Source organism: Martes martes (assembly GCF_963455335.1).
Source record: "Martes martes genome assembly, chromosome: 6".
Taxonomy (NCBI): Eukaryota; Metazoa; Chordata; class Mammalia; order Carnivora; family Mustelidae; genus Martes; species Martes martes.
The window spans coordinates 13,818,186-13,837,042 of NC_137893.1; the positions used below are offsets into that span (position 1 = coordinate 13,818,186).

An 18,857-nucleotide genomic window follows, 5' to 3' on the forward strand; every position below is an offset into this window, starting at 1 on the left:
CTTCTCTCCCTACAGTCTTCCATTTCAACAGGAGAAAACAAGGGGATGTGGTTTAGAGCATGTGAGCTGTTTAACAGAAATGAATCACAGAGGTCTGAGTTTGGGCCATAAAATGAACCATGTATAAATCTGCAAGTCCTTCCGTACGTGGGACTAAGCTGTTCCTGATCAGGAGGACAGAGAATTTTGTCAAGACAACTTGTCTATAGGTTCAGTGTTGCCAGTATGAAATTTTAATATCCCTTTGACATCAAGATTCAAACAGAGGTCGTTAACTCACTTCTCTTTTCTTGATAAGAATGAAATCCTTGAACGATGTGGGCTCCCCACCAAACTCCATCTCCAGGATAGTAGGGGGCAGTGAGGCCATTCATACACGTGCACTTGAGGTGACACAGGGGATGGGGCATTGCAAAGTAGAAACTGCTGTGGGCTCCCGACAGCAAGGTGCCCCAAGAAGGAGATGGAAAGGTAGAGACTTCAAAATTTATGTCAAGCTTAGAGCTAGCTTCCAAATTGTCCCCCAGACCCTCTTCTAATATCAGAGTTTATGTTACAATAACCCAGATTGTTTTCTTTCTCAAAGAAGTCTGTAGGTGCTAATCCATCCCTGTTGTAATTCCTTGTTGCTCCTGGTGGTGTCCTATCAAGCAAGACAGAGTTCCATCTTCAACCCAAAAAAATTAGAACTCAAGAGACTTCAGCTCTTATTTCTTCAGAATGTTCCTATTCTCATGCCACTGGATGGGCGTGAGGGGATGGCTCCAGGGGAGTCCGGGGCTGGGAGCCACAGCCTTGGGTTACCTGCTTGCAGTTTCCAAGGGAATGGCTCTGTCTTTAGCTATTTTACATATTAGACTTAGGTATAAGATTACTTTTATTAAAAAAAAAATTCATTTATTTGAGAGAGAGAGAGAGAGCTGTGGGAGAGGGGCAGAGGAAGAGGGAGAGACGGTCTTTTTTTTTTTTTTTTTTAAGATTTTATTTATTTATTTGTCAGAGAAAGAGAGAGAGAGTGAGCACAGGCAGACAGAGTGGCAGAGGGAGAAGCAGGCTCCCTGCGGAGCAAGGAGCCCGATGTGGGACTCGATCCCAGGACGCTGGGATCATGACCTGAGCCGAAGGCAGCTGCTTAACCAACTGAGCCACCCAGGCGTCCCGAGGGAGAGACAGTCTTAAGCAGACTCCACATGGAGCTGAAGCAGGGCTCAATCTCACGACCCTGAGATCGTTACCTGAGCAAATACCAAGAGTCAGACACTTAACTGACTGCACCACCCAGGCACCCCAAGCTTTTGGCTGGAAGAAAAAAATGGCCTTGTTTAAAAAAAAAAAACAAACAATGACTGGAAAATGCTGTGTCTAATGTTCCAGATAAGGAAACTGAAGGCTTGCCTACTCTCACGAAGCTCATCAGTGACAACAGGGAGGCTAAAATGCAAGTCTCTTAATATCCAGTCCGTTGTTTTGTCCACTGGAAGAGGACACTACCAAACTTTTCATTTCCAGGTTTGATATGAGCCATTTCCAAAGCTGCTTAATTTTCAAAATGATTTCACAGTCTCATGCACTACTGTATACTGCCTACAAGATCTGGCCCACTGTACTAGATATTCTTCATTCTTCTCTGGAGAAATTGTCCCACAGACTGAAATTAACTAGCCCCGTGAAAGCTAAAATTCTCTCCCTTTTGGACACCTAACTTCCCAGAGTTCCCAGACTACAGACTACAGGACAGATCTGACTAAGTAAAGGTTCAGCACTTCATAAACATGCTTTTGGCTGTCCCCTCCCTCCATTCTTAACAAGTACCCCAGTTTCAGTAATTCAAAACAGTGCAAAAATCATGTCCTGTTTTATCCTCTGATGTTGTCACACTTTAGCTATCTGCCAGTGAAAATACTACAATGCATGCTTTAAACGCCAGAGGTTAATTTTCAAAAGGGAAAACAAAATCCATGTCTGCCTCATGGTGAAGAAACCAGCCCCTGGAAATAAATCTGCTACCACACGCAAGGTGAATCATTAGTTGTTGTTTTTTTAAGTTTTTATTTATTTTTTTGACAGAAAGACACAGCGAGAGAGGGAACAGAAACAGGGGGAGTGGGAGAGGGAGAAGCAGGCTTCCCGCAAGGAGCCTGATGCAGAGTTTGAACCCAGGACCCTGGGATCATGACCTGAACCAAAGGCAGACGCTTCATGATTGGGCCACCCAGGCGCCCCAGGGAGGCACCAGTGATAAACACTTTACCTGTCACGCTCAGAGACTTGATCATCTCACACGAGAGAGCGTAAGTTATGTGCCTAGGACTTCCGAAGTACTTGCAAACAGATCCTCATCGGTATCTCTTACAAACAAGTCTGTGGTTTCGAAGCTCATCTCACCATGGCATAGGTGAATTTCCTCAATCGTTTCTATGACTTACGTAAACCTAAAACTCAGACAATCAAAACCCATCTACTAAAATGAACCTTTAGTTTCCCAGGGCATAGCCACAAGATCAGAAAGTGGACATGAGGACCACGTACCTTCTGTAATGCCACACGTTTGTTAATTCTCTCATTTACAGTTTACTGAATGCCCCCTGTTGCCTGGTACAGTTGTACTTCGTTGGCTTTCACCGGATTCTCCCTGCCTCTGCATCGACAGAATAAATTCTCAATAAGTGGTTGAATCCCGAGAGGTCACCCTCTAGAAAGCTTGGTATTCACCCTGTCTCCGCCGAGTCCGTGTTATGTATGACCAGAGGGCTATCTACTGGAAACTGCCAGAAGCAGAATGCCTTGATCCTTTTCCGCCCAAGGCATTTCCGCCGTTGGCACTCTTTTTTGACTCTGTGTTTACTTTAAAGTTTTTTGAGTATCCCATGGCGGGTATTTAGATCATCAATGGAAAGATGGAAGTATACAGAACAAAATAATAGATGACAACGTCATGCTCAGACTCATTTAGAGGAATAGAAAGAATGCGCCAGAGAAGGGCTGGAGAAAGAAAGTTCAAATTAGTTCGAGTCAGAAGGAGACAAGGGGCAGTTTAGAAGGAAAGGCAGCTCACAGCCAGCTGATTCGGTGAGGAACCAAGGAAGTGTCCTGCTGGGTGCTGGGGGACCTGTGACACGATTCCCCTGAGGTGGCGGGTAAGGAGGAGGGTCTGTGGTGTGAGGAGGCTGGTAAGGAATCCCAAAGCTGTAAGAGGATACAGAGAGGCAGAGAAGGGGAGAGTCACATGACGTTAGCCTCACAGAATGTGGAAGAGGAATGCCAGCCCCCACCTCGTCCTGCCTGAGAGACTCCATCAGAGAGCTGGGTGCCAAGTAGGGCCAGAGCGGGAATGGGGGCTACAGAAGCCTGAGAACCCAGGAAGTGTGTTTGCCATGGAAAGGGAGTTCCAGAGAAACAAGGAGTATCCTCAGAGTGGGAGCCTCACTCTGGCAAAGAAGCCCAGAGGCTGATAGGAGGAAAGGTACTGTAGGTATCAGGGCTGGGAGTGTGTTCTGGGACAGGGCTCTGGATGGGCCAGGGTGTGGCAGACGGCTAAGACGACCTTGGCATTGAGCTAGTGCTGTTCATGTGCATGCCATGCCTCCCGCTGCCCTGGATAAAGCTGAAACAGGGAGGAAGGACAGTTTGACACCCCAGTTCACTCTACTGGTTTTCATATTAGTGATTCTCTTTCTGTTTAACATGTATTTTTTTAAAGGGTTAATACCTTTAAAATTTATTACATGGATTTTATTGTTGAACTCATAACAGTTCATATTGGTCACTTGGCACTGAACATTTCTGTAAACATATACTAAAGTTTTATACTTGAAAATAGCCAAAAATCAGTTGGCCTATAACATATTATTTGGCCCATAGTAGGTGTTTAATCAATACTATGGTGTTAAATGGATGACTGAATTTGGATTTTCTATTTGAGTCCACTTTATAAAATATGAAAATTCATATCACAAAGATTATTTAAAAAATAACAGGCATATTCTCTCAGGCCTTTGTATAGTTATGTCGCAGGTGATGCTAGTAGACACCAGATTTCTTCTTATGCGCCATCTTCCTTCATTGTCCCGTGTGTGTGTGTGTGTGTGTGTGTTGGCAGGAACAGTAGTATACTGGTAGCACTAGCAGTGCTTAGTAGCAGAGAGGGGCAAGTGTTCTGGGAGAGAGCACTAAAATCTAGTGTTACTGGGATATAAGAAGGACAGCATAGAAGGCTGAAGAGACAGGCAGTGACAGGCAATAAAATGCCTTTAGTGCCATATTAAGGAGTTAGGGCTTCACACTGCCCTGGATATAAGAAGGGATTGAAGATTATTACATAAGGAGGAGACAGAGCCCATTGTATGCTCAAGTCTATCCTTGTGGAGGCAGTGGAAAGTATGTGAGAGGACAAGGCAAAAAACAAGGAGAATATTAGGAGATTCTGTAACAGCCTTGGTGAGAGATGCCGGGGGCCCCCAATAAAGCAATGGTGAGAGGAGACATTGCTGATTCAAGAGCCGCTGGGTGTGCAGGCAAGAATTTGCAGTAGATGAGAAACAGACGGGAGGATACCTCCTCGTTGCTTGCCCCCGTGGCCAGGCTGACGGCGGCCCCATCAAATGAGAGGACAAGGCAATGGGAGGTCGTTTAGGGCAGGACAGGCCGTGAGCTGGACTTGCTCTGTTTGAGGTACCGGAGAGTTAGCTGTGGGATGACCCGTGAGCTAAGGACGACACCTCGGGAAATTCCAACTTGAGAGAGAAAAGCAGTGCAAGTGCCTTATACCTGGAAAGCAGAGGAGACAGTCTGAGACGTAAGGCAAAACACAGTCCTGGCCTGGCACGGAAGCCTCGAGAGGAGCTTCACAAAGAAGGGAATGACTGCTGTTGCCGGTACCCAGTGCACGAGGGAGGTCCACCATGATAAGAGCATCTTGTGAAACATCTTGTCACGTGGCCAGCTGGAAGCTTCTCGGTGAGCTCTGTGAGAATCAAGCTTCTCTTTCAAGTGCACAAGGAGGAGTGCCTGGGTTGGTGCAGTCAGCTGAGCAACACCCAGCTCTTGGTTTCGGCTCAGGTCATGACCCCAGGGTCGTGGGATCGAGCCCCGCATTGGGCTCCACGCTTAGGGCACAGTCTGGTCGGGATCCCGTCTCTCCCTCTCCTTCTACCCCACCCCCCACGTAAATAAACAAGTCTTAAAAATAAATAAAGCGCACAAGAAAGAAGAATTTAGAGAGAAAAGCCGCCCACAGAGAAAATAAGTGCACCTCTCCTCAAAGCTGTGAGGCACCTGATCTTGGGTGAAGGTCCAATTTGAGGAAAGCTGGGGTTCTCTTCTTGATTTAATCAAAGCAAAATTATTCAATTTCTAAAACATTAAGAAATTCAGCCCTTTAAATTCTAGGCCAAATTTATTAACTCTCTGGACAATATTTAAGAATTTCCCTTGTCATAACCAAGCATACAATTATGACATTTTTGCTAGCCCTACCCTAGATACAAAATGTAGTAGTTGTTACATCGGATTGAAATAATATTAACTTTTAATTTTTTTCTTCTCATTAGAACTTTGCATTATTTCTTTTAGGCCTGGCTCACTTTTTCAAGGTCAAGGTGCAATAGACCTATTGAAATATGCCTCCTATTTTAGGATATCACTCAGGTAGTACTTGTTCCTTGTCAGATACAACAATGAAATCCAGTTCTTTCAAATATGAAATTTATTATGATACTATTAAGTGTGATAAGTCTGCTTCCTTGGGTTGTAGAAATATTTTAATTTCCAATTTTAAAAAGATAAAATTTGTGTCTTTGTTTCAGATGCCAATATACCATGTATCAGCCTACATCTGGGAGCGTGGATTCCTAAGTAGAAAGCAAATTCCTGCTCTTGCTACTTTTTTCTATAAAGCAACCTAGATTATTTAAAAGTACAGGGTCATTTTAACCAACTCATTCCGAGTAATAGCAGAATAATAATTCCATGTGTTTTATTCTAAACAGATCTCGTTTTGCCATATATAAAGACTACGTACAAATTCTAACACATCTTCCTCATCTAAATAACCTACTTACAAGAGACCACAGGGGGTAGGGAAGAAACAAACAGCAACACTGGAATTAGGCCTGAATGAGTCCTTTCTCCGTGACCTCCAACTATAATACATTCGGCAAGTGACTCAATCTTTCTGAGCCTCAGTTTCTCCATCTGTAAGACGTAATTAATAATATACATAAGTCAGTGAGTTTAGGTTTCAGTACATCCTAGGGGTCCTGAATAATCCTTTCTTGATAGTTATTACTTCTGCCCCACAACCCCTCACAAGGCTCAGGCTAAAAGGAAATTACCAGATTTTGTAGGATTTGACCACTGTAGGCTTCCATGTTGTCAGTGAATGTAACAGAACCCATTCCTACATTCTCTGTCCCTGGCCCTCTCTCCCCAACTGTCCCGTTCATCAGCACGGGGACAACTCAGCATTCCTGGAGCACGGACCACACCGCCACAGGATTCCCAGAGGGCTGTGCATTCATTCTCTTCTGGGGCTCAATTTCTCCACAAATCCGGATTATTGCTTTCATCCTAATTGTTCTCAGGGATGCTTCCTGCCTCATCCCGTACATATTCACACAGCCAGGAACTAGAACATATAGATATGGGGGGAAGGATAAGTGACCCTACCAACTTTCAGATGTCTTTCTGAGTATCAACTGCTTGAGCTCCAACGTAACTGATGCATTTAAAGACTTAGATGACTACTTGCCATTTTAATAACAGTGTCTACTGACTAAATAGAAGTCCATTTGGACTTTTCACATCCAAGATACTTGCTTTCCCACAAAAGCATCAACTAACTTAATTATGGCTTACAGGAAAAATTACAGTGGGTTGAAGGAAGAGCTTAAAATAGGATTTCAGTCAACCTGAGAACTGAAATAGAAGAGTCTGATGATTGGTGTGTATTATATAAAGTACATCTAAATATTCAATCTTGTACTTAACTTTAGGGGCGGCGGTGCGGAAGAAACCTTGTTTATGCCAAATAAAAAACTTTGGTTATTGAACTAAAAATAAGCTTTACATAATGGATCCAGATTTTAACTATGTAATAACTTGTCAGCAGTTGGCCTTCTAAATCAAATTAAATGTGTCGATGAACTAAAATACATGGCTTGGAGTTTGAAATAAAAATGTTATACCAATGGAAAAAGGGAATCTTTGAAACTCATCTTTTCAAACAGAAGCATGTGTAGAGAGAAATTGGTAGCAAAGAGAGAGTGAATAGATAAAGAGATTAGTCTTAGGTTTCCATGCATCAGAAGACGAAATGATTGCTTACATCTAACCCAAACTGAAATGAAAATCTTTTGGAGCATCTATTCTCGAAATGGCTCTTTTAAAGAATTCTCAATTTAAAAAAAAATTTTTTTCTTATCTGTTGCTAGATAGAAACCTTGTCAAATTAATTTGTTTTAAGAATGTATGACTTATGGGGCGCCTGGGTGGCTCAATCAGTTAAGCATCTGCCTTCGGCTCAGGTCATGATCCCAGGGTCCTGGGATCGAGCCCCACATCGGGCTCTCTGCTCAGCAAGGAGCCTGCTTCTCCCTCTCTCCCTGACTACTGCTACCCCTGCTTGGGCCCTCTCTGTCTTTGCCAAATAAATAAATAAAATCTTAAAAAAAAAAAAAAAAAAGGAGAAGGGACACACCGGGGTGGCTCAGTGGGTTAAGCCTCTGCCTTAAGCTCAGGTCAGGGTCTCAGGTTTCAGGGTCCTGGGATGGAGCCCGGCTTCAGGCGCTCTGCTCGGCAGGGAGCCTGCTTCCCCCTGTCCCTCTGCCTGCCTCTCTGCCTACTTGTGATCTCTCTCTCTCTCTCTGTCAAATAAATAAATAAAATCTTAAAAAAAAAAAAAAAGAAAGAAAGAAGAAGAAGAAGAAGAACGTATGACTTAAGTTCCATATTATCCCAGCAAGAGACATCAGAGTTTCAAACAACTTATTATTGGAAAGGAGAACTGAAATGTTAATAGGATAATGCTGGTCTTTTTTTAAAGATTAAATTATTCCTAAGTGAAATGACTTAGGGCTGGGGACTACCAGAACATTCTCTCAATCCCAAAAAGTAAAAATGGGTGCAATTATGTGCACCTCCCGAGATTAAAAGTATCCCCCCTCCAAGTTTATTTCACTCACAGAAAAACTGAATGACTCTTCTCCAAATCCTTAGAAAGACATATCATCAAACCTCCACACACATAAGAATAGATATTTTTCCAAAAAGGGTAATTACTCCCAGAAACTTTTTCAGTTTTCTTTTATTCAGTTGATTAAAAAGGATATTTATAAAGGCAACACAGCCATCTAGTGGACAGATTTTTAACAGCAGATTATTTTACTTTGGAGAGGTTTTAAGTTGAAATAAACTTAGGCCAAATAAAATACTTGTCTTATGACACATGATTCTATTTCTCACATGTCATACGATTATTACACATGATTATCAAAAGCAGGAATATTATTAGGGACTTTTTTTTTTTTAGACAAGCATTGTATAACATTTCCAGACACAAATTTCTAGCCACCATTCCCATCCCACATACACTATTCAAAACCAAGCCATTTCACCAAAATATACACATAAAACTGATGATGTTGAAGTCAAAAGCTTGACTATAACTGATGTGTTTATGTGAGAAATTATGGATGGCATATGATTACTGCGCCACCTGCTGGTGTCTCTTCTCTTCCATTTGTCACCTTTTCTAAGCAAAGCATCACTGCTGTCCTCCTCGCGGCACTCCCTTCTCAAAGTTACTCTGCTGATGGGAGCAAGCTGTCCTGCCCAGGAGGCTCTTGGCAGTAGGAACACCTGATCCGCAGTCATGAGTGGTATCTCCTCTTTTTCCCTCGTTTAGGCTTTGCAGTCAAAACCATCTGTAACAACTATTTCCTAGTCATCTCAGATTCCAGGGAATTGAGTAATTGTTTCTTGCCAGTATTGCCAGTACCTACCCTATATTCAGCCCTCTGGGCAATCACTCCCATAGCCTGATAGCCATGGGACAATGCCGAGAGAGAAGGTATTTGCATTCTGGTTTGCATTGCAACTGGTTTGTCCTAAGAGGTTTCCCTCTTCCAAACACTGAAGAGCAATCAATCTTTGTATGTAACTAAAAAGGTGAAAGAAAAAACAATTCTTTTATATAAAGAGAACTGGCATTGAGTAGTGCAGATGAACGTGAGACTGGAAGTCAGAAGATGTGAGTTCAAGGCCAGCCCTAATACGGTTTAGTTGTGGACACGGTGTACATCAACCTCGGGGACTGTTTCCTCTGAAATAAAATGGGAATGATGAATAACAAATCCCCTGCTTACCTGACAGGACTGTTGTGAGAAAGAAGTAGTAAGGTAATGTATGAGGAAGGGTTTTACAATAATGGCAGCGTGTAAGGCTTTATTTCCTCAAGATGAAATGAAAAGGTCTTTGGTAAATTTGGAATTGTCATTTCAATATGCAACCAATTTGTCCTTACATTTAATTAAGCATGTGTAATAATTTACCTTTTTGTCTCCAGTTTTTAGTCTTTGCTTTGCAACCTTGTGTAGTGGGTCTTAACATTATTCCCAGTAAGAGTGGGGGAAATGAAGCAATGAAAGAAAAGTCATCTTAAAGGAGGTATATTCTGCGTTTGGAGAGCACCTCATTGTCTTCTTGGCCCGTTACATAAGCACACCTCACTGCCTATTCGCATTTATCACTCCCACCCTGAAACATCTGATTTATCCATTTTCGACCTACATTTATATCATGCCTCTTTACGACTCCAAGCCTCTTACATGTGACTTTCCCCCCCTCTGCTTGGAATTCCCTTTGTCCCGGTCTCATCTGAAACACCTGCTCTCATTGTTCAGCTCAGTTTAATCATTACCTCCTCTGCAAAGCCTCTCTCGTTTCTCTCATGCAAAAGTGTAGACACTATAATGAACTGAGAAGCACTGTATGCATACCACTGTTTTAGCTCTCATTACAGTGCCGTGTGATGCTTATTTACCTGTCAGAGCTTTTCAGTTCTGGAAGCTCTGTCATATTCATCTTGACTTTCCAACCCAGGCAACATCGCATGGGCCAGGTGTCTCATACATATTTATAAATTGTTGTTGACTCCTAAATAAAGCTGTAATATTATTTTACCATGGTATTTTTACTGGGGGAAGAAATGAAACATTTAAAGAATAATGTACCAATTTTTTTTTCAGAGCCTGAAGGATGTTGATTCCATTTTTGCCTGGAAAATTTGAGGTAGAAGCTGTTAAATTTAAAAAAAAAAAAAAAAGAAAGAAAGAAAGAAATGAAACACTGATATACTATGAGAATTTTAAAATATTGAATAGTGTCTGTCTTTACCAATGACAGCGGATCTTTCTTGAGCCTTGATGTCACAGTGAATTGAATTCAAGGATCATATTGATTCTTTAGCTGAGATTTTGTGTAAATTTATGTGGTTTTGTGACCGGCCTCCATCCTAGAGTTACCATGGCTACTGCAAAGTTTTCATCTTATTTGCAACCATTTCTAGGGCTCTCCCTAAAAACCAGTTGTTTTTCCTACAAAAGTAGACTGTCTTCCAAAATAGGCCCCACACACATCCACAAAGATGAATCAGTAGGTTAGGTCTGTAACGGGCAGCGGGTAATATTTTCCCCATCCCATTCGCCCAGCTGCCCTGTAAGCAAACAAAAAATTCACCCACACACAAAGAAGGCGTATTTCCTTATTTTCTGTATTTTCAAATGTATTTCTCCCTTCTCAAAGTCACCATTCTAGAAAATTTCTAATGGGATTTTAAATGCTTATTTTAGTAGACTTATCCCAGATTATTGGCACTGTCTTCTATAAAATACTCAAGCTTTGATCAGAACTCCCACAGTGAGCACTGTACATGCATTCTGTTCTCTTTATGGCTTCAGTTGCTTAAAGAGCAGAAAAGTTAGTTAAGAATGTTACAAACATTGTAAAAGTAAAAAAGCAAACCAACAACAACAACAACAACAAACATGTCTCTACATGACCCCTCGCGACTTTTAAGTTTGATTTACTTTTAGAGCTTTTCTCAAGCACATGAACCATGTATGTATATGTTGATTTAGAGCAAATATTTCTAAATATGTTGTTGTTTATTACCTTAAAAAAAAAAAAAACTCTTCTGTATTACTTAGAGCAAGACAAGGTGAAACTGGAGACCGACATTAGTCATTCCTAAAACATACATGGCAAGCAGTTTAGTGCCAATTCCTCTATCATTTCTTCCATTTCTCTTCATCTTAAAGTGGAGTTATTAACAGTTCTTGATAATTGGAACTTTGAAACCAATTTTTTTTTTCAGAATGGTAGTAAAGGAAAGTTAATCAAAACGACACTTGACAATTGCTGAAGTCAATTTCTTTCTACAGGGCAGTATTGAATCCAATGGAGTAAACACTGAACATTAAGCAGTTATTGAATATCTATTATAAGCAGTTTTAGTACAAATGTGTGTCCATATTTTGCCATCTGTAGAAATGAAAGATATAAACACAGACCAGTATTTCATGATGATCACTCTAATATGGTGGCATTTGGGATGTTTGTAAATATCGCAGAAACAGATACAAGAGCCAGAATTCATGTTCAGAAACTTGTGAATCATGCATGTGGATTCCAGATTTGTTACTCTACATCAGGGACACAATAGAGAACAATCTTTTTTCTAAGATATTGCATAAAGTGAAATATAGTTGCGTTTGTGTGCACACACTGTGGGACACTGTGGAAATGTAACAGAAATAAATTCTCAAGGGGTTTATTATTTAATCAGTGAAAACAAGCTCATTGTCTGACCTTTCTATGGTACCTTACTGTGTGTGCACACATACACACACAAGCTCAGTAAAGCGTGGCAGAATGAGTATTAATTTCCTATTTAAATACAGTCTTTCCAGAATTTACAAAAATTTTGCGTATTTTATAGATTTGGCATCATGACTTTCTCCCAGGAAATTTCACAGGATGTTGTCAATATGTATTCTTACCTCCTCCCACCCACTTTCCCATAATTACTGGAAAGATATCAAATTCCAGAGAAGCACTCCTACTCAAAGACACTTTGAGAAGGTAATGGGGCCTCCTCTTGAACACATCCCTGACCCACGTGTGTTGCTACACGGAGGGCTGAGGGTTCTAGACTCCGTCAAACTACAGATGTATTCACAGTATCCTCACGCAGAGACATAAACAACTGTGCTGCCCTCCCTGAGTCCCACCTCACTGTTTTCCTCACGGCTACCCCACCCTGAAGGCTTAGAGGGTTCTAATCCTGGAACTGCTGGCTCTCTGCAGAGCACTGGTCAGTTTGCTGGGTGTTTAACACTCAGCTCCCGTTTCTGCTTCCCAGAATCCTTTGAGCCACACCACTTTTGCAATTCCCATCGAGTTCTCTTTTCTGGAGGCAGTTCACTTTCCCGAGGAGATCTTCCGGTCTAATCGCAGTGGCAGGTCGGCCTCCCTTCCTTAGATTCTTCCAGCATTCTCTCTATCCTTACCCTTGCCCATGAGAATCAAAGAATGAATTAATGTTTGGATGCCTGGATGGCTCAGTCGCTTACGTGTCCGACTCTCGATTTTGGCCCAGGTCATGATCTCGTGGGTTGTGAGACTGAGCTCGGTGTTGGGCTCTGCACTCTGCACAGGGCCTGCCTGAGGATTCTCTCCCTCTGCTCCTCCCCAACTCATTCTCTCTCTCTCTCTCTCTCAAATAAATCTTAAAAAAAAAAAAAAAAAAAGAATGAATGAATGAGCCAATGTCTCTGCTTTTCAGATTAAGAACAATAGCTTGTTGCAATTCTTGTCCTGCTAATCCCTTCCTTCTTCACAACCTTTGTTAGTGTCCCTTTTCTGAATTCACACAAGTAGTCTATTGCCTCGACGCCTATCAGAGAGCATGGTTTTATTAGATACTCAATAAAGATTACAGATTTGTGTGACAGAACTGGATTCACATTCCAACCATACGACATATTTAGGGTGTGACGTTGGGCCAAACTGCTAGAAGCTCTGTGGCTCACTTTTCTCATCTATAAAATGGGGATAACAAAATTAAAGAGAAAAGGGCACATAATAGGCACTAGGAAATGATGGTTCCATTTCCCCTTGTTGAATAAATGAACGTCTGACCAATAAAAGACATGTTGTCTGGACTTTTGCTCCCTGACAGGCTCCCATGAAGTTTCTTGACTTCTAGACAGAGGGATCAGTTTGCTACTTCAGTAGCTTGACTTTTCAGGGCTGCTGAGTCATCCCAACCACCCTGCTTCTTCTTCTTCTTCTTTTTTTTTTTTAAGATTTTATTTATTTATTTGACAGACAGAGATCACAAGTAGGCAGAGAGGCAGGCAGAGAGAGAGGGGGAAGCAGGCTCCCCGCTGAGCAGAGAGCCAGATGCAGGGCTCGATCCCAGGACCTTGAGATCATGACCTGAGCCGAAGGCAGAGACTTTAACCCACTGAGCCCCAACCACCCTGCTTCTTAGTATCACCCATGACCTCCCTTGTTACGTCTTGTTTATACCTAGAGCCTTGAGGGTTTCACTCTGTTGTGCTGCTCAGGGGCAGTTTCTCTGAATCAGACAGTTCTTGTTCTGGGTTACTAAAGCCCATGGGATTATCCTAGCTCTTATAGTCCTGCAGAACTTTACATCCTAGAGACAGACATGCCTCTGACCCAGTGCTTCTACCCAGACCCTCACAGTGGCTGGCCTGTCTCTTCTAAGACATTGAAGACGGACTAAGTGGGAGGAAAGGGCAAAGACGAAGTCAAATATAAATCTAGTAGTTCAAACTTGAGTGGATGGAGGAGTGATGGTATCAGGGACAGAACACCTCGGATGCAGAAAATGATGATGTGAATTTAGCAAATGTTGTTGCAGATTCTGAAACATGTTATCTTTTTCGCTATCCGTGGGAGAAAACAAATGGAAAGCAAACTATGACTAGAAGTAACCAAAATTCAAGATGACACTACTCCAAGGAGCAATATAATGGTGCATATCAAATATTAAAGCACATAATCATGTGAAGGATCTTGGGAGATTTTAAGTAATCCAAATGATGTAAGGATGAAGTCAGAATGTATAACAGGATCCAATTTGAGATTATTTACTTCATCATTTCATTAACTAATTCTTTTCATTTCTTTAGTGAACACAGACTTCCCCATCATTGTTAAATGGTGTCACTCTTCGTGTACTTTATATATTCTCACATAGTTGAGAATAAAATTCTTGTGTGAAATAATTTCCTGCAATTTTTCTTTCTTTTCTTTAAATGATTAGTTTTCCCTATAGACAAAATAAAATGTTATACTGCCTTGCAGCCTCACCGTTAGGAACGAAGAAAGAGGGGAAAATGCAGGAAGACCCGCGCATACCACAAAAATGGAGAGCATCCAGGTCTTAGAGGAATGGTAAGTGTGCTTCCCCTTGTAACTGTGTCTTGTACTTGACATCTACTCAGTGCTGGAGCATTAGCCCTTGTGTCCTGGTGCTCCTCAAAATGGTTTTGTGAAATGAATGCCTTCTCAGTCCGGGAGATCTTATTTTGTGACAGCAACTGCTTTTCATCAATTTTTCTATTAGCTGTGTTAAGCGATCAGCTAAAACACTGCCTGAGTTTATCTCTCTCTTTCAAAAAGTAATGACTGTTAAGATGAATGAGCCCCTGATTGCCCTAATTCTTCTCTTTCCGTGAATATTTTTTCTAAGCTTTTCTCTTCCTCAGGGAAGAGTCTGAAACACAGAAAAAGATATGTAATTACCTCAGTTAGTCAGAAAGGGCACCCACCTGGTCCCTGATCCCATTTCCGTCAGAACAGATTCTACCCAGGTATTTTCTCCAAAATGAGAATCAAGTTCTCATTGCAGTATCTACAGAGTAAAATTAAAATATAAGTCGATTAGTTATATGAAGATAGGTGCTTTCTTTTTCTGCTTCCTATGAAAAGATTTTAATGTTGGTGCCTCATAGTAATTTTTCCACCTTTAAACTTTTTTAAGTGAAAGAGGAAGTTCAGACATTTTGGATCAGTAACAAATCTATTTCATATACATCGTCAAAAAAATAAGAAAAAATAAAATATAAATACTTCTCGGACCAAATGTATTTTGGGTTGGAAAATTCTTTTTTTTTCTTTCCCTGTTTTTGACCTTTTTAAAAAAATTCCAGTTGACATACAGTATAATGTTAGTTTTATGTGTATAATGCAGGGATTCAGCGCTTCCATACAACACCCTGTGCTCATCACGACAATCGCATTCCTTAATCCCCAACATTTATTTCTCCCATCCTCCCACCCACCTCCCTTCTGGTAACCATTAGTTTGTTTTCTATAGTTAAAAGTCTGTTTCTTGCTTTGCTCCCCCCTTTTTTTCCCCTGCTTTGTTCATTTGTTTTGTTTCTTAAATTCCCTATATAAGTAAAATCATATGGTGTTTCTTTCTCAGATTTATTTCACTTAGCAGAATACTCTCTCGTTCCATCCATGTCGTTGCTGAGTAATATTCCATTGTATATATACACCATGTCTTCGTTACCCATTCATCAAATGATGGACACTTGTGTTTTTTCCATAATTTGGCTATTGTAGATAATGCTGCTGTAAACATTGGGCTGCATGTACCCCTGGGATTAGTGCTTTTGTATTCTTTGGGTAAATACCTATAGCGCCATCGCTGGATCGTAGGGCAGTCCTCTTTTAACTTTTGGAGGAGGTTGGAAAATTCTTAAGTAAACCGATGGATAGGAAAGCAAGATCGGGATCAATTAAACCATAAGACTCTCTAAGCTTCTCTTTCCATTTCTTTGAAGTATAACCAAATGGAGTAACAACTGGTGGTTTCTGCATGAACATAGCCACTGAAAACTTAAATATAAGTATCTAGAAAGTCCTCAGTGTCATTATAAAGGCCTTGAGATTTTTAGCTCTAATAATTCCATTCATGGGTAATACTCTATTCATAATACTTTAATAGAGTAATACTAGAGCGTAGGAAAATATGCGACAAGTGCATACAATGTACTTATTTTAGAACCAGTGACAAATGAAAAAGTACCTGTCAGAGAGAAAAAGAGAAGCAGTACCTTATGGCTTCAAAGTTAAAATATACATCAAAAAATGTAAATACATAAATTAAAAAACGCAAACAAAAAATTCAATTTGCCCTTCAAATTAATGCTTAGGGTGTCTGTCAATTTGCAATATATTGTTAAGGTTTGAACATTTCCAGGCTTCATTATGAATTATGATGACCGTGCGAAATAGTGTGTATAGCCCTTTGCTGTTTGAATGCTTTGCTCCCTAACACACGTTTGTGCCTAAACGAATTTTTTTTAATAACCAGAAATAACTAGCCTCGTCCTCGCAGATACTTGTTGGATCAGAGCAAAATAATTGCCGATGACCACTAGATGGCAGCAAATGAACAGCAATTTCTATCTTTTCTCCCCTCTGCGGACCAAGTATTCTTAGGTCACAGTTGCCTTCGATAATGGCCCAATTCTGTCTTTGCAGCCAAAACCCCACTTCAGATGAAGTCTTGTCCTGGTCTCAAAATTTTGACAAGATGATGAAGGCCCCAGCAGGAAGAAACCTTTTCAGAGAGTTTCTCCGAACAGAATACAGTGAAGAGAACCTACTTTTCTGGCTTGCCTGTGAAGACTTAAAGAAAGAGCAGAACAAAAAAGTAATTGAAGAAAAGGCCAGAATGATCTATGAAGATTACATTTCTATACTATCACCAAAAGAGGTAAAAATCTGGAAAATATGAATGTGGGCTTCCTAAGACCAAGGATGATCCCAAAGGGACCTCTGTCCGCGTCGGGTAATGCATGGGGTGTGGACAGGCTAGAAGGCTTCCCTGGGGAGATAATTTACATTTTACTCTGAGAACCTACCTGAACATACGTGTGAAGGCTAGGTTTCCCCACTATGCTTTGATCATTTATCTCTCTCTGAACCGTGGGGCTGGCTACTTGCTTTTCAGAACTAACACTGCAAAGCCTCTTAAATACAGTTTGCTTAATACAGTGACTTATGCTAAAGAGGAAAAGAAGAATTTACTGTGGGGCAGTTTTTCTCTGAGTGTGGTCCCCAGATCTCCTGTCTAAGGATCACCTGGAGCATTTGTTTGAAAAGCAAATTCTAGAGGCCTACCCAGGACTTCTGAATCTGAATTTTTGGAAATAGAGCCCAGGAATCTGGACTTTTAACAAGCTTTCCATGTACACACCAGTTTGAAAACCTCTAATAGGAGCTTTAAAAAAAAAAAAAAAAAGCTACTGTGTTTATTGATGCTCATGGTAGAATTTTTACAGGATTAAAGAATGGGTCTTTATGACCCATTAATATTCTTAGGAGAGAGACGGGTAATAGCAATTCTTTTATTTATTTCAGTTATCCTGTTACTGAAAGTGCAAGCTTTTTTTTTTTTTTTTGTCATTGCTGAAACATGCCTAATTAATAAGGAACATTTCAAGCAAACAAATTAATACTTTTCCATTAACTTTTTAAAAAATAATTTGATCCTGAGTAATGCTGCAGCTGCCGGAGTGAAAGGGACTTGATGAGGGAGGCATTAGTAGGGTAGCCAGGCCTCTGCAGTGCTGAGTGACAGAGTTCCAGACATGCTTTAAAGCATTTGAATTTAGAGGTTCCTGAATGCCTTCTGTTCTCCACACCACCCTCTTTTTGTCTTTCCTGTCTCTGTGCACTGAAATGTCCTGATCTGGCGCCTTCGGCTCCACACTCCTCTCCTGTGTGCCCACCTACAATATTGCCTGGAAATGGGCTCTGCTCACTGGGGCTTCCTCCAGTCCGGGATGTGGCCCCAACCTGCCCTACACCCCTCACCCTGAGATCTATAAAACGAATTCACGTCTATGTTTGGAAGGCTACACAAACTATTTCTCTTCTAATAAGGTGTGCCTTAGTAAGTTTTAAAAGTGTGTTAGTTAAGTTATAATTACCATTGGTATTCCAGAGGACCCGAAGAGTATTGTCTCCACAAGATGAGAGATCTGGAATTGGATATACAAAGATTGTTTTATTTTTTTATTTCCCTCATTAATGTAGAGAAAGTATTCCTGGAAACAAGGTGTGCCGAATTTTTTTTTTCTGTAGCCTCAGTGCATTTCTTATAGATGCTACTTTGTGGTTCTAACCTCAGAACTACATGCTTCAGGTTTGTAGTCTATCTGGAAGCTCAGCACCTAGCCACTTCTTCTTGGATTTTATTAGCATATGCATTTCATTCTTATTTTTATTTTAAATTTGCATGACATGGCAAAGATATCCAACGATCCAAATGTGCCCAATGATGTGCTTCTGTTGCACATAATTGTCATTTGGGAAGATTATCTAGCCCATTTCTCTCCCCAAAATATATATTATGTATCATGTGAAAATGGTAATGGCCTTGATTATCTAGTCCATTCTTTGTACTATCTATGATGGGTGTTCTACTTTAAAACAATGTTGGTAGAAAAAATATTCTCCACATGAAGTACTTTATTTCACAGTCTTCATTCACTAGTTTTCCTTTATTTCACAGTCTTCCTTTATTCCACAGTCTTCATTTACTAGTTTTTAGTTTTTATGGGAAACACTTTCCCATTGTCTTCATACTCCCGATTTTCAGGTGTCACTGATTAATGGAGCTTTGTAAAACAAACAGTTTTCATAAAATTACTTCTTTGGGCCACAGTTTCAAGCTATTTTAGTTATTGACTACTGAACTATAAACTATAGGATTTTCATTGCTTTTGCAAAAGTAATGGAGTTTT

At 40.7% G+C, this 18,857-nt stretch overlaps 1 protein-coding gene across 1 annotated transcript in view; it reads left to right on the plus strand.

Annotated features, from left to right (window-relative positions):
• RGS17 (regulator of G protein signaling 17) overlaps positions 1-18,857 on the plus strand; it is an 80,529-nt gene that overhangs the window by 56,404 nt on the left and 5,268 nt on the right. Inside the window, exons 3-4 of the mRNA XM_080805536.1 lie at positions 14,395-14,484; positions 16,588-16,822. Of these exons, the coding sequence (XP_080661662.1) occupies positions 14,395-14,484; positions 16,588-16,822 (325 nt within the window). The remainder of the gene's footprint in view (positions 1-14,394; positions 14,485-16,587; positions 16,823-18,857) is intronic.